The sequence below is a fragment of the Sinocyclocheilus rhinocerous genome, unplaced genomic scaffold (assembly GCF_001515625.1).
Source record: "Sinocyclocheilus rhinocerous isolate Xijiao unplaced genomic scaffold, SAMN03320098_v1.1 scaffold477, whole genome shotgun sequence".
Classification (NCBI taxonomy): Eukaryota; Metazoa; Chordata; class Actinopteri; order Cypriniformes; family Cyprinidae; genus Sinocyclocheilus; species Sinocyclocheilus rhinocerous.
In genome coordinates, this window is record NW_015648673.1 from 21,203 (window position 1) to 37,658 (window position 16,456).

Here is a 16,456-nt window from a genome sequence, read left to right on the forward strand (position 1 = left end):
GTTTTTAGTTAAACTAACCCTTTAAATGACCTTTTCAAATTCTGCCTTTTTCCCACCAGTGTGTTTTTAAAGTATAAATGTCCAACAAAAGCGCCACAGAGACTTTCCAATGCATTGAACTTCTTTTAACCATTGCATTCCCTCTGATTATTAAAAGCACATTTAACCATGTATGACCCATTTTTCCACGTGTGGAGCTTCAGGCGGTCTGCTCTTCCTTCCCTCTGCTCGAGCTGTCGTCATGAGCTCTCAGTGATGGGTTGTCCCATCTGAGTCCAGTCCACTTCAGTCCATCAGAACTCTGCAGAAACTCAGTCTGGAGTTCGAGAGACGCTCGCAATGCTCCGCAGTTCCGCGCAACTTTCTCCAACACACCGTTCCTCATGAACCGCGTCCAGGAGGAAAGTTTCCACTGTACTTCCAGAAGAAAAGTCTCCTGCATTGGCTCTCACCGCCACAGCTATGGATTATATTTATCTATTCATGTACTGTACGATAAACCTCTTATTTATGGACTATAGACATGCTGCAAAATCTCATGGTAAGAGAAGCTGGTTTATATGAGTTTATCTTTGTTTTTAGTGTGAACAGTAAATACTTCACGAACTTTAGCAAGAAAGAACGGGTTAAAAACACTCCAATAGAATTAACTCGAGATCAAGTCGCCAAAATTGTTTCTGCTGCAAATAGGCTACTGAGTGAATGCGAATTTTTGCATGCATGTCCATTCATATGTCTATGAACAGTTAACTTCATAAGTTTTAATATTCATACTTAATACATAAATATTATAAAAAGTAATAATTGCATTATATATATTGCATATTGCATTATATACATATGGCCTTATATAGCTTATATATTTATGTATATATACAGTATATATATTGAGCATGCATATTGCATTATATAGCCTCTCTCTCTCTCTCTCTCTCTATATATATATATATAATATAATATAATATGCATGCACAATATATTCATGAATTATATAGCATTTATGTATTATATATTGCACATGCATATTGCTTCATATAGCATATATATATATATATAAGTATATATAAGTATACAGGATTTTAATGCACTCTTCTGTTCTGTTTGTTTTTGTTAGGGAATCTCTCCGGTAAGCTGAGTGAATTCGGTCTGATTGTCCCGTTCAGCACTGACGCTCGCGGCCGGTTCGTTTCTAACGTGCTTTCCGCGAGAGCGTCACCAACCGGCAGGAAACGGGTCCCGCGCGACGCCCCCGTTACGCCGCACACCACGGCACTGAACGCGCAACAGCTGTTCTTCAACGTCACTGTGTTTGGAAAAGAGCTGCACTTGCGCCTGAGGGCCAACAGGAGACTCGTGGCCCCTGGAGCTTTTGTTCAGTGGCAGGAGGATTTTGAGGAACAGGCCAAAGAGCGGATGCTGGGAGACTGCATGTTTACCGGGGATGTAACGGACATGCCGAGGGCCTCAGTGGCCATCAGTAACTGTGATGGACTGGTGAGTAACAGCTCACACTGGCTGTGTCTCAAAACCCAGTGAGATGTCAACCTTGGCCATCATAAGTGTGTGCAGCTTTGTCAAAAAATGGTGCATTCTCAACAATCGGTGAAATGCAAACCTAGAGTGCATTTAGTGCATAAATAGATGTGCACCAAGTGAATAGAATCAATCAATCAATCACCCACCATACTGCCCCAGTTGAAATGTGTTGTGTTATTTCGCCTTTAATGGACCAATAAACCTTATATATACACTTTATTCCCCATCTGTAGCTGTCCTGATTAAATACAGCCCTTACCTCTTATCAATGGGAAGTGTAATGTAAGGTCCAGGGTCCACAGCAAAACGTCCTGGTCAGCTCAGCTGAGTCCTTCCACTATGAAACCCGCGCTGAAGATTTATGAATTAAATTCAGATAATATATTACCCTTAATAAATTACTCAGAGTCTTGATTAAAAGAAAGTTTATCGAATCACCATATACAAATGGTTTCGCTTTATTAAAAACAATAACTCATAAGCAAAAATCAAGAAAGTAACTGCGTGTAATTCTTCACCCGGTTTTCGGCCCCGCAAAATGATAAAGCATTGGATTATATAGGAGAGGGACTTCAAATGTTATGTTTAAATACGCAAATAATGCAACATTTAAATTAAATATGCACTAATTTGCATATCTAATTTGCAAGTCTTAACATTTTAAGCCTGGTTCAAAATTTTTGTTTTATTCTGTTGACATATTAGGGCTCAAGGTTTTTTACAGAGGGGATTTTGTATTTCCCTTTTATCACCCCAAAAATACTGTCAATAGCCAGGATAAATATATCTTTACCATGTTTTTAGAAGTAAAATGTTACATAAACCAGGTCAAATGAAATATGAACAAACCCACAGTAAAAACCTTCAGGATATAAACAGGAATAAAACCCTATATTTTAGTGTATGTAAGTGCTGCTGAAGTGGAGAAAAAAACTTTTAAAGATTTGTATTGTAATTGAAATCTACAGACACGAATAGATAAATGCATTAAAATAAACACTTAAGAGTGCATTTTGGGTCTATATATATTCCTCTAGTCTGAAACAACATATTACGAAAAGCCAAATAGCCCAATATCTCAAAATTGACCAGTGCATGAAAAAACTGTCTTGCCATAATTTTTGGCCACCATAGTAGCATAGTAGCTTTTTTGTCCATCATAGCTGCTCTCCAAACATAAGACAAAGTTTTTGGGCATGCACAGCATAGGAGGGCTCCAAATTTGTAAAGTGTTTTGGGGCATCAAATGCTTTGAAGTGCTGCTCATATTGCATGAAGATGCCAGGTTTGCAGCTCACCGGGTTTCGGGATGCAGCCAGCGTTGCATCCATTATAATGACACAAACTGTTGTATTAATCTGAGTTTACTGATTATCCACTTCCCCTCTGGACATGTTCAACTGTCAAGTGGCTGTAGATTCTTACGTAATATTCACATGCCCATCAACTCTGACCATACTTTCACTTGTCCTTATCCTTGTCCTTATTTCACTTAAGTCCTTATCCAGGGGTCACAGTACACAAATGTACCCAGAGTATGACAGGATTCATTAATTTGGCAGCTGAAACATAATCAGGGCTGTGCAACAGTCAACATTCTGTCCTAACTAGAACAAGAAGAGTTCTGCCTTGTTTTGTTCTCTTATGGAGACTCGAGGATTTGTTCAGGTCACAGACTCAAACCGTCCTAAATCTCCATAAAACACGCATGGATTCAGTTGACCCTTCTGACCCTTTAAACCTGAGTAATTAGACCCTTGATAGTGGTCATTCCTCAGTCTCAAATCAAAGCACAGACCGCAAGAAAGCAGCTGCGGGTCTCGCAACTCACTCTTATGTGACGTGTTTGTATATATGGAAACTTGTTTCTACCTCGGAATAAAAAAATTGTGAGATGTAAGCTAAGGATTTAGAGAAAAAAGTCAGACTTGTGAGATGTAAACTCAGAATTCTGAAGGAAAAAATCAGTATTCCAAGATATAAACTTAGAATTCTGGAGAATAAGACAGAAGTGCGAGATGTAAACTTAGAATTCCAAGAAAAAAAGTCAGAATTTCAAAATATAAACCCAGAATTCTGGAGACAAAACATCACAATTGTGAGATGTAAACTCAGAATTCAGAGAAAAAAAGTCAGAATTGCAAGATATAAACTCTAAGTTGTAAGCTAAAATGTCAGAATTGCGAGAAATCCTAAATTCAGAGTAAAAAAAAGTCAGAATTTCAAAATATAAACCCAGAATTTCATGATGTAACCTCAGAGTTCTGGAGAAAAATGACAGAATTGCGAGATGTAAACTTAGAATTCTGTGGAAAAAAAGTCAAAATTACGAGATGCAAACTCAGAATTCAGAGAAAAAAGTCAGAATTGTGAGATATAAACTTAGAACTGTGAGATAAAATGTCAGAATTGTGAGATATAAACTCTGAATTGTAACTTAAAAAGTCAGAATTGCAAGTTATAAACCCAGAATTGCGAAAAACATCAGAATTACGAGATCTAAACTCAGAAATCTAAGAAAAATGTCAGAATTTCAAAATATAAACCCATAATTCTGGAGATAAACATCAGAATTGCGAGATGTAAAAGCAGAATTCAGAGAAAAAAAGTCAGAATTGCAAGATATAAACACTTAATTGTAAGCTAAAATGTCAGAATTGTGAGAAATCCTAAATTCAGAGTAAAAAAAAGTCAGAATTTCAAAATATAAACCCAGAATTCTGGAGACAAAACATCACAATTGTGAGATGTAAACTCAGAATTCAGAGAAAAAAAGTCAGAATTGCAAGATATAAACTCTAAGTTGTAAGCTAAAATGTCAGAATTGCGAGAAATAAATCCTGAAATCTGAGTAAAAAAAAAAGTCAGAATTTCATGATGTAACCTCAGAGTTCTGGAGAAAAATGACAGAATTGCAAGAATTAGAATTCTGTGTAAAAAAAGTCAAAATTACGAGATGCAAACTCAGAATTCAGAGAAAAAAGTCAGAAAGAATTGTGAGATTTAAACTCAGAACTGTGAGATAAAATGTCAGAATTGTGAGATATAAACTCTGAATTGTAACTTAAAAAGTCAGAATTGCGAGTTATAAACCCAGAATTCCGAAAAACTCAGAATTCTGGAGAAAAAAAGTCAGAATTCAGAGATGTAAATTCAGAATTCAGAGGAAACATGTCAATATTGCAACGTACTGTATAAACTAAGAATTTTGGGGAAAAATAAGAAGTGTGAGATGTAAACTTAAAATTCTGGAAAAAAAGTTCAAACTGTGAAACAAAAATATTTTATTCCATGGCATAAATGAGCTTCCATATGTATATGCATGTGCATTGTTGTTGTGACTGCTTGACACACGCATAGCACTTCTGTGACAGGACGTCTGTGTTGTAGTCTCCACTGTTATTAGTTTAATCAAAGAGCTTTAGGAGGCAGCCAAAATTGCTTTGCTTTTTCAGTGCAACTCAATACTCCCATCAGCAGCAGTGATTTCCGCGAGGGGCAGCACAGAGCGCCTCTGTTCCTCCAGCACGTTTGCGCACACAATGAGATCATTCATTACGGCCACATTGATTACTCGCTTAGGTAATCACTGTCTCCTGCGCCGCTGTCCCGGACAGAGCCGAGACTGCACTGCCTCTCCTGCGAGAATCGAGCACAACAGCCATTCTGTGCTGTTCAAGAAAATATTGTTAAGGGACGGGAAAATGAAAGTGACAGACTCCAGCTGCTGTCTGGCCTGCAGCAGAAGTGTTTATTTGTGCAGCATTAATGGTTTTGCAAACTGCAATTATCAGTGAGCAAATGCATTCACAGTTTATGATGTGCCTGCTTGAGATATTCAAGATTACTCTGCAAAATAGCTGTTGACAGTCGGTTTAACCTGTGAATCTCAGCAGTGTGAGTGTAGCTGCTATAAGAAGCATGACAATGCATTTAGAATAACAGATTTGAAATGTGTGTTAAAATGAGGCTGAGTATGCTATACTATTTCTACAGTATACCTTGCATAGTATGCACATTTTCAGTGTGCATACAGTAGAATACCTTGCTATAACTTGCTATATTTGTCTTTATGTGCATATGCAGCAGTCTATTGAAACTGTATCCCATAATGCAAAGCACTTTACTTAACATAATTAATGAACTGGAAGTTGCATTAAAACTGTGATCTTTATTATATTTTCACCATGCAGATTTGCAGACATTTTAAGCCAGACTGGATTTCAGAAATGCATTTGAACTATTTGTAATGAAATAAATGGAATCAAACAAGCACACATAATAAGGTCGTGTGACAATGTAGCATACTTGCACAGTAAGCAGTACACTAGTATTTCATTCTAAATTTAGCACAGGCTTCTTTCATTATAGTGCATCAGTAAAGTTTGAAACTCTTAATTTGTTTAATTGATTAACCAGGTGGTGATATTTAGCAATTTCATCCTAAAAAGGCTCGATTGCATTCAAATCGAAACATACCGTCTGCTCCAGTTCCTGCAAATCATGTTTCTATTGTTGAGAAACCCAACAAAATGAGAGTTTCCTCATTCTTTATTGGACCTTAAACCTTCAGAGACCCACTGTGGGAAGATTGCAGAAATTAAAATGACTGAATACAACCAGTTGTTTACTAAACTCAGCATCTTGTACTCTGAAATGTGTCAGTTTTGGCACACAGTGTGCTCACTGCATATTGATGTAAACAAGGATGAAATATAATTATAGTCTCATTTAGCTGCTGCAATGGTAATGGCCTATGTGAACAGACAACATTTATGGTGGCATTGAATCTCTGAAGCGTACCAGACATGATCATGAAAGCTGAAACTCTGACAGACTCATGTGTGAGGTGGTCCAAATGTCTCTCTGAAGTCTTTCTCACACATCTTGTGTCTGCAGCATGCAAACAACACATTTATTTCAGATTGTGTTAGAAGAACTTGCTCCGTAAGATTCTCTTCTGTTGCTTCACCATGTCAGTAGTTGAGCTGAAAGAGAAAACGGATTAAAATGCATGCTAATGCACACTATATCGACAAAGCTGAGAATGCAACATTATGCTATTGTTGCTTTATGACTTACAGTCTGACATGTTTCAGAATGCAGCAACACAAAATCAATGTCGCATATCTAGATGCATTTAGGTTTCACATGGTTTTCTGTATATTTTAGGCCTTACATTGCAAATGCAAGATGCATTAAATTGCATCTGATTAAAGAGTAATGGCACCTTAGTTGCAAACATAAAATCTGGTTGTTTCTGACATTCTGTGCATGGATAACCGCTCTATGGCTAACATGTGAGGTGGTCCAAACGTCTCTCTGAAGTCAGCATGCAAATGATGCATATTCATTTCAGACCATGCATGTAGAGTTTTGGTGCTTAGGCTATTCATGCTGCACACTGCATGCTAAATTCAGCAGAAAACATGGTGAAAAGCCCTGTAGGCCAATTTCTGGACAAGCTTTTGTAATGTAGGCTTGTATAAAGCAACATAATGCATTGCTGTGGCAGTAACAGGCTGGCAGAAAGACACTGTAATGCTTTTGTTGCTTTATGACTTGCAGTCTGACATTTCAGTATGCACCGACACAAAATTGTTGTCGCAAAGCTAGATGCATTTGTATTTCACATACTTTTCTGTATATATTAGGCCTCAAATGCAAGATGCATGAAAATGCTTCTGATTAAAGAATAACGTCAACAGTTACGTCAAAGAATAATGAGTTGCAAACATAAAATGTGGTTGTTTATGATGTTTTGTGAATGGATAACCACTCTATGGCACTCACATGTAACTTTATCACACATCTCCCATCTGCAGCATTCAAATGATGCATATTTATGTCAGTTAGTAGCACTGCATGTAGAGTTTTGGTGCTGAGGCTATTCGTACTGTGCACGGCATGCTAAATTCAGAAGAAAGTACTGTTAAAAGCACTGTAGGCCAATTTATGGCAACCTTTTTCAATACAAGCTTGTTTGAAGCAGTATTAACGCGTTGCTGTGGCAGTAACTGCGGTGTGTTTCAGGCCTTGCATTGCAAATGCAATTGTTTCTGATTGTTTCTGACAACTGCACTGCGTGACATGTTCACAAGCCAATATCGATCCGCTCGGTTGCTCTTATCCACAGTCTGTCAAACATAACCTCATTCTAGCTGACTGTACAGGATCCAGTGAATATGACAATATTGATAGAGCGCATCGATGGACACAAAAAGCCCATATATTAGAGCTCTTATGCAATGCAGAGGATGTCATTTGAAAGTTCTGCTTTATCTGCCTCCAACCAGCGAGTTATCGGACACACAGTCGCTGATGGAGGTCCATGTGCTCCTAAACGCACCCTGCAGAAATGCACAGACAGCTGCTCTCAGCATGAGCAGAGATAACTGTAATCGCTGCTGTAATGCGGCGCATTTGAAAGCACATCCTCAAGGTTTTATGAATAGCAGGGTGTCCCCTTCAAACCTATGAGGTCATTGGTATGGCACGGATCAGGCGGGAGAGGAAGCACGCCTGTCACGGTAAAGACAGATCAGCTGCCGAGCATGTGATTGAGAGCACGCCAACATCAACACCGGCACGTCTTGGCTTGCAGGGTCTGCGTGTCGAAGAGCGTACCCCGCCCTACAAACTGCAGGCTTCAGATTCATACGGTTCACTGAATAAATCAACATGCAGACAGTAATGAATGCTCACCCAAATGCACAGAGCGTGCATGTTTTAAAAGTTTGCTGTGCACATATGTAAGCGGCCTTTAACACCAAATGTGACAGCTGTCAGTTGAGCTGTCGGCTGAATCTCTGGACTATTTCCATCTCTAACTTTAGCTTGTCTCCATGGTAAACCCACAGCAAATCAAGTTTAGGATATGCGTGGTGATATGGAATGCTGTGAAAGCGTATCTGTTCTATCTCTGCGTCCAAGATCTTTGCGGTTGCTAGATTCATTCGGACCTCCCTGAATTCTGGGAAATCTGGACGTGCCGTCACTAGCTTGCACTTATGTTTACACGGTCCTCACAGAAGCGAGATGTCTTGTTTTTAAAGTTCAGCACTGACAAGAAGGAGCCAGCCTTCATTATCTTGCATTTCTGATGAAAGGTTATTTATTTACAGTAAACCATACAAGGCTCCAGACAAAAGAGAAAAAAAAAATTAATAAAAATGTAGAATATTTAAAAAAATATATAAAATATAACAAAAGAGAAACAATTAAATAAAATTTATATATATAGTCAGACTACACGTTGCTTCCCGACCATTCATCGCGTGCCGTCTTTAACGACGCGCGTGATGTCATCGAGAAGGCGGAACTAGCATCTGACTTCCGAGAACAAGAGTGTAAACATTGCTGAAGCGCTTCCGCTATCGTTCGCCAGCATTTTTCTTTCTTTGCCACTATGAGCTGAAACGATGGAATCTTGCGTCCCGACGCCCATTGTCTTTTACGAATTCCCCACGACACCCTACGTCAAGCAGATCGTGGCAAAATCGGGCTAAAATCGTGTAGTCTGAACGGGGCTTTAGATATGAAGTAAATTCGAAGCTGCTTGTGAACTCTTTTGACTGACTCATTAAAAAATGGTTCATAAGAATGATTTGTTCGTGAATCAGACATTTTGATTTACAGGTCGCCATTTGAACAATCAATCAGTGAACAGACATGTGTCTAGGGATAAACCACTATTTTAAATTTTGAAATAAGAGGTTCAGCAATGCCTAAAAACTATTCCTAATCTGATTTTTTTTTTTTTGGTAATTTTTATTCTTTATTTGTTGTTTTAATTAATTTTGTTCATTTTTATTTTCTTCTTCCTTAAAATTGTCTTTATGTACCACCTGGCTATTGTTGTAAAATTGTAAGTGATTTAATAATAAAGAAGGAAAATGACTCATGAACCTAAGCGTCATAATAACAGTTTCCAGTTCATTTCGAATCGGAAATAACCGAAAAGTGACTCACGGTTTAGTTAAGGGAGACAGATAGGAACTGCTCATAACGATTCACCGAGTGAATCTGATTCAACCCGCTAACTCACGAGCGAACTCTTTCCTGTGTCGTGAATTATTTTGAATCGGCTCATAAGAATCATTTGTTTGTGAACCAAACACCACAGTTCGCACTGTTTTTGATTACACGCGGGAAGCTGAAGAAATCTGAAAAAAACACATACAGACAACGTTTTCTCGACTAACGACGATTAGAAACAGTGGAGCGGTACTATAAGTTATCCGTTGGTCAAGTTGGTAACTAATACTTGCTTTCTGAAAGAGTGTAAACTGGAAAAAGCGGGTTATTCTAACTTGTCTAAGCACAAGTTAGAAAAAAAATCCTGCTAAAAGTGTTACGTTCTTACATTTATGAGTGTGTACTGTAGTGAATGTGGATGTAGCAGCGATGACATAAGGTCTAATTTCGTGAATGAATGTACTGTATGTGCGTTGAAAACAGGAGTATTAACCGTATCAAGAAGCGACTATTTGTGTTTCCATCATAGACACAGTCACGTGACCTGCCGGGAAAACTGATGCACAAGATTTTTTTTAAATTCCAGACCCCAATGGAGTAATTACAAAAATAGCTCAATCAAAAATAAAAATTCTGTCATCGTTTGTTCACCTTGATGTCGTAAGTCCTACGGGTTTGGAACGGCATGAGAGTGAGTAAATGATGACAGAAGCTATTCCTGTAAACCGGAGCCCCGTGTGAAGGCTGATATTACACCAGATATGAAGCCTGTTTATTTTGAGGAGTGTAGAGAGCGCTGTGGTGATGTGTAGTTACTCCTGGTGTGTTGACGGATGGGATTACGAAAGATGAAGTCGTGGTGTGAGAGCATTATGTCCGTGTCCGTCAGCGCTTGCTGTGATCTGCGTTAATTAGTGTGAATCTCTCTGCGTGATGTGATGTGATGTGATGTGATGTGATGTTTTCCATTTGCAATGACAGCTGATGCTGCTCTGTATGCCGGATCACAATATTCCTTTAGAAAGTGTCACGCAAGCGACGCACTCCTGTCAATTCACACTGACTACAGGTTCATGCTGGATTTAGAGGGAATGTGCATAATGTTCTGAAAGTTTGGTTACAGCTTTGCAAATATGTGACCCTGGACCACAAAACCAGTAATAAGGGTCAATTTTTTGAAAAAGCTGAATAAATAAGCTTTCCATTGATGTAGGGTTTGTTAGGATAGGACAGATAGGAAGGATATTTGGCCGAGATACAACTATTTGAAAATCTGGAATCTGAGGGTGCAAAAAAAAAAAAAATCTAAATATTGAGAAAATCGCCTTTAAAGTCCTTAGCAATGCATATTACTAATCAAAAATTACATTTTTATATATTAATGCCGGTAGGAAATTTACAAAATATCTTCATGGAACATGATCTTTACTTATTATCCTAATGATTTTTGGCATAAAAGAAAAATTTATAATTCTGACCCATGTATTGTTGGCCATTGCTACAAAAATATACCCGTGCTACTTATGACTGGTTTTATGCTCCAGGGTCACATATGACACTATAGCTAATTATTACTGATTGATTACTATTAGTGATTTAAATAAACCCCTAACCTTAACATTTTGTCCTTGTATGCAGATTTCAAACGTATCATTGTCCGGATGTCACGTCCATGCAAATAAAAATATTGTTAAAGTCCCTTCTGCTCAACAAGGCTGCGTTTATTTGATTAAAAATACAGTAAAAAATTTTGAAAAATTATTACAATTTCAAATAACTGTTCTCTATGTGAATATATTGTAAAATGTAATTTATTTCTGTGATGCGCAGCTGTGTTTTCAGCATCATTACTCCAGTCTTCAGTGTCACATGATCCTTCAGAAATCATTCTAATATGCTGATTGATGCTCAAGAAACTGATTATTATCGATGTTGAAAACAGTTCTGCCAAATATTTTTGTGGAACCTGATATGTTTTATTCTTAAGAATTATTTGATGAATAGAAAGTTGAAAAGACAAGCATTTATTTGAAATATAAGTCTTTTGTAACATTACAAAAACATTTGGTTTTTGACCACTGAAAATGTGTACAATTTAATGATTTATTCCTGGAGCCATATTGAAATTCCAATATCTCTGGAACCGAACAATATAGGGCCTTACAAATGACGATGCCAAAAGGGAAGTTTGTTAAGACCCAATATCTAAAAGAGCATTAAGATATCTTTAATATTTTTTGAGTTACAGGCCTGCAAACTTTGGAGAAAAAAACTTGAAAAGTGCTCTTTCCCCATTTTTGAATGGTCACCATTGGCACATAATGCAACAAAGATCGCCAAAGTCAACAGATTTTACTAACAGACCTACCAATCTCTGTGTAAAAGTAACATGATGCTGCCATCTTTCTGAAGTCATTTTTAACCCCCTGAAAATTGCCATTTTGACCACCGTCTACAAAATAGTGGATTACTCAGTAAATATTCATCCACGACATTTAATATTTTGGCTTTCATCACTATACATGTTTATCTTTCTTTAGAAAAATATTAGCAAATTCAAAAATTTGAGCCGGGGACCTCTGGTTGAGTTGACACGGAATGACCCAAATGTCTTTACTGTCACTTTGATCAATTTAATGCACACTTGCTGAATAAAAGTATTAATATCTTTCAAAAAATACATATAGAAACGTATTATTGTCCAAATGCTTGGCTCTCAGTATTGTTTACTTCAAACAGAAGGCCGAGCTCCTGACTACAAATTATAGGTTGACAAACAATCTCCCTCAAATTGCATGTTTTGCTGTGGTGTGACAATAAAGAAGGGTTTTTCTCACCACTGGACGCTTGCCTTTTCTTTGTCTTTTTGTTTGTCGAGCAGTTTTTGGAAAAACCAGCTCTGTTTTACAGCATTGCACCTTCTTCTTCAGTAAGTCACATCTCTGAGAAACGGATTCAGATCCCCCAGATATAGTGTTTTGTCTATAAATAACAAGTGTTGGTCATTTATTTCACAGTATTTGCATTGCTGTTTTCATTGTGCTTGCAAGATACTCCTCTGGTTTGTTTTAAACTCTAATTATTACGTTTCTGCAATTAATTCAGCTGAAAACACTTTACTTACACGCTCCATTTAAACTTTATATTGCAGATAATTTCAGTATTTGACATGCATCTATTTCTGGTTGTTGTACACATTATACTTTTTAAGAAACTTCCTTTTTAAGAAACCTCCCTTTGACTCACAATGACAGAATTCTTTCAGAATGCGACAGTGATGATGAAATATTTGAATACTCAATTTACTCAGCCGTTTTGCTCATGTGTGATTCTTCTAGCTTGCATGTGTGAAATGCTCGCGGTCGTATGGGGCTGGACGCAGCGTCTCGCTATATTATAAATATCCAGCTTCAAAGACAGTGGAGCTGATATGTGGAATTTAGTGTATATTCGTGCTTAAAGAGGCGTCAAGTTTGCTTTTTCAGTCATATTGTCAAGAAGGACTCGGTCACATAGGTGCACAGGAGATGGAAAATGATGGACAGGCGGTGACCTCACAATCTGAATTTGAACTTGTGGGATTCTGCATGCTTTAACTAGATATTTTCATGTTCTGAAGTAAATTTAAGTGATGTTTTTTCATGCAAAACTCACTGCTGTGGTTTTCAGGATGCTTGCCAGGGTGTTTTGGGTGATCGTTTACTGTCTGGTGTGGAAAGAGTCCTTCGCCTTTCACTCTTTTGTGAGAATCTTATGTGTAAGTTGACATTTGACTAAATCCCACATCCTTCAACCAAAATCCGAATGCTTTGCTGATGTCAAATCCCACAGAACTTGGCTTGAGTCTGCTGTTCCTCTGGAGAAAGAACCGTAACAGCAGCAAAGATTACAATAATTAAAAATAATGACCGTTTGGGCTTTGTGTTTCCTGGCCTTCATTATGGACCACATACGGTCTTTGTGTTCCAGATGAAAGTGCTTCCTTCTGCCTTTGTTCAGGTGAGAGCTCCATCCACTGAGCAAACGTCTGTCCAAACACATGAGTTAAATTTCCACTCCATGAGAGCTGTGTGAGCCGCAGAAGAAGAGCTTTAGCCTCGGCTCTTGGCATTTTCTGGCCTCTGAACAATTTCGACCCCCTTCTAACACCTATCATCGAGCATCTTTCGTTCTCTGCTGACGTTAAGCTTATATACAAATATATAAAGTTTGAAGTCACGGGTAGGAGGAGTTTGTCCTGTTGGTCAAGTGCAGGCTAAACGCAGTCCATTATGGTCTGGATTGCTGAAAGTGTATTTATAGCATTCCTGCCAAAAAAAGCTTGCGGATGCTTTTCTTGTTGCTGTTTCTTGGCCTTTTTTGGCTACGTTCAGCCTGAAATGACAGTTTGATGGTATTTTAAACAAAAAGGAAAGGCACTGTACTCGTACAAGTGTTCAGTTGAGTTTTTACCAGAAGTCATTTTTTGTTACTGGTGTCACTGTTTGTTGCTTTTGGCTTGGTTAGATTTTTTTTGGAAGCCCTAACTCGAAACATTTAGCTTTGCATTGTAACTCATTCCTGACCACAATATCTCAATTTATGTGGAGATGTGTAAAATCTTATTGTGAATTTTCTGATTAAGATTGTGATTTTTTTTTTTTAAATGTCCAGGTTTTGCTTTGCTTATTTAATAATAATAATACGTTATTTTATTTTTAAATGTCCAGGTTTTGCTTTGCTTGTTTAATAATAATAATAGGTTTTTTTAATGTCCAGGTTTTGCTTTGCTTGTTTAAAGGTGGGGTAAGCGATTTTTCAAAAACGCTTTAGAAAACTGATTCGGGCTGAATAGCAAAACAAACTTGTAGCCAATCAGCAGTAAGGGGCGTGTCTACTCATGATGTGGAGGAGAGAGTACTCAGTGCACAGGACGGACATTAGCCGAGCTGTCTAGTACACTGGACGCGACAAAGCGACCGTTGAAAATTATTTGAAATTTGTGTCAATACGTCATGAATAGAACGCAGCAGCAGTTTTCTGTCGGGGATTTGTCGTGTCGTGCTGCACCGCATCCAGTGTAGACGATAGATATATACAGTATATATATCTATGGTGTAGACAGCATCACTGATTATAATGAGTTCTATAGTATTTTGTCGCGCCGCGCCACTCGCGTCCGGTGTAGTCACGGTGTAACATTGGTTTGGCTTTGTTTCACAGAACTAAACGTTGCCTGGATTGCATATGCGTACGTATGTGTGGGGCGGAGCTATCAAAATAGGTGCGAGACCCTTTTGGGGTAGGGGTGTGTTTGTTTTGGTGATTTGAAATATCAACATTGGCTACCAGAAATCACTTACCCCACCTTTAATAATAATAAGTGATTTTTTTTTAAATGTCCAGGTTTTGCTTTGCTTGTTTAATAGGGGTGGGAATCTTTAGTCACCTCACAATCCGATCCGATTCCGATTCTGGGAGTCACGATCCGATTCCAGAACGATTCTTGATCTACTTTTTCCCCCTTATTAATTAATTAGTTTACCAACTTGAGAATCTTCAAATCCTTATATTTACATATCCTTACATAAGTAATTAAGTACTTTTTAAAATAATTACAAATTGAAAAAAATAATTAAAACATTTGTATGTTAAGAATTTTAAAATAATATAACTTCAAAACATACAAGCAAGTAGCAAATAATAAAGAGGAGCATAGAAACATATTACAAACAACAAACAAAGAGTGCTTTCAGTATTTACGATTATCTGAACGTTTTCAATTCAAGAACTGTGAGTGATTTTTCTTCATCTTTACTGTTGTTTTTTACTAATAATCATAGACAGCGGGAGATCTAAGCTGCATTCACACACGCAAGTAATATGGTTTGTCCTGTCCGTTTAATCCCTTAAGACATAACTGGCTGTGTTTACATTAATTTTGCGTCATAAAACCATTTTGAGACGCAAGTGCATTAAACCACTTTTACACGGAGTCGCGCACAGCCGCATGCGCGAGCAGTCTTCACAAACAAATGATGAAATTATTATTATTATTATTCGTAGTAGTAGTAGTAGTATTGTATTATTTTAATAAACATGATATTACTAAAGAAGAAATTTAAATAAAATAAGAAATACTAATATTAATATTAATATTAATATTTAACTGTTTCAAATTTAAAAATAAAAACTATTGTTCATAATAGTAATGATTTTTACAGTACAATATCAATACATTACAATTACAATACTAATCTTAATTTCTTCATTTAAATTTTTCCATATCACGATTTCAGTTTCAATTTTGATTAAAGATGCAGATCTATGATACAACCACCCAGAACACCCTAGCAACCATCCTAAACACCCTAGCAACCGCTCGGAACACCCTCGTCGTGATTTGCTCAGGCAAGCAGCGCTTATGTTCTCGTCAGAAACTGTGAAACCAGAGTGTCATATTGGCTTATTTGATGTGACGGGGCTTTTATTAAAGCGACAGCCGTTTGGATGTTGTTTCTCTGAAGTGAAGGAGTCTTTAACGGTGTCTGTTGTTATTGGGGTTTGTGGTGCGGTAGAAGAACAGTCTAACAGCTCTGTTCGAATCAAATATCAGTCAATGGTTACAGCAGACGCTTCTGCAACCACCAGTGCTTTTCCTTCCCATCATTCCCTGTCCTCCGTTTCCTCGCTGAGTTTTCTGTCGGGGATTTGTCGTGTCGCGCCGCACCGCATCCAGTGTTGACCATAGATATGTATATATATCTATGGTGTAGACAGCATCACTGATTATAATGAGTTCTATAGTATTTTGTCGCGCCGCGCCACTCGCGTCCGGTGTAGTCACGGTGTAACATTGGTTTGGCTTTGTTTCACAGAACTAAACGTTGCCTGGATTGCATATGCGTACGTATGTGTGGGGCGGAGCTATCAAAATAGGTGCGAGACCATTTTGGGGTAGGGG

The 16,456-nt window shown here is 37.8% G+C and overlaps 1 protein-coding gene across 1 annotated transcript in view; it reads left to right on the forward strand.

The window, feature by feature from the left end:
• The first annotated feature begins 317 nt into the window (after positions 1-317).
• The window catches only part of LOC107710192 (A disintegrin and metalloproteinase with thrombospondin motifs 14-like), a 62,241-nt gene continuing 46,102 nt past the window's right edge, over positions 318-16,456 (forward strand). Inside the window, 2 exon segments of the mRNA XM_016514933.1 lie at positions 318-541; positions 1,115-1,494. Coding sequence (XP_016370419.1) covers positions 463-541; positions 1,115-1,494 — 459 coding nt within the window. The 5' untranslated portion in view covers positions 318-462.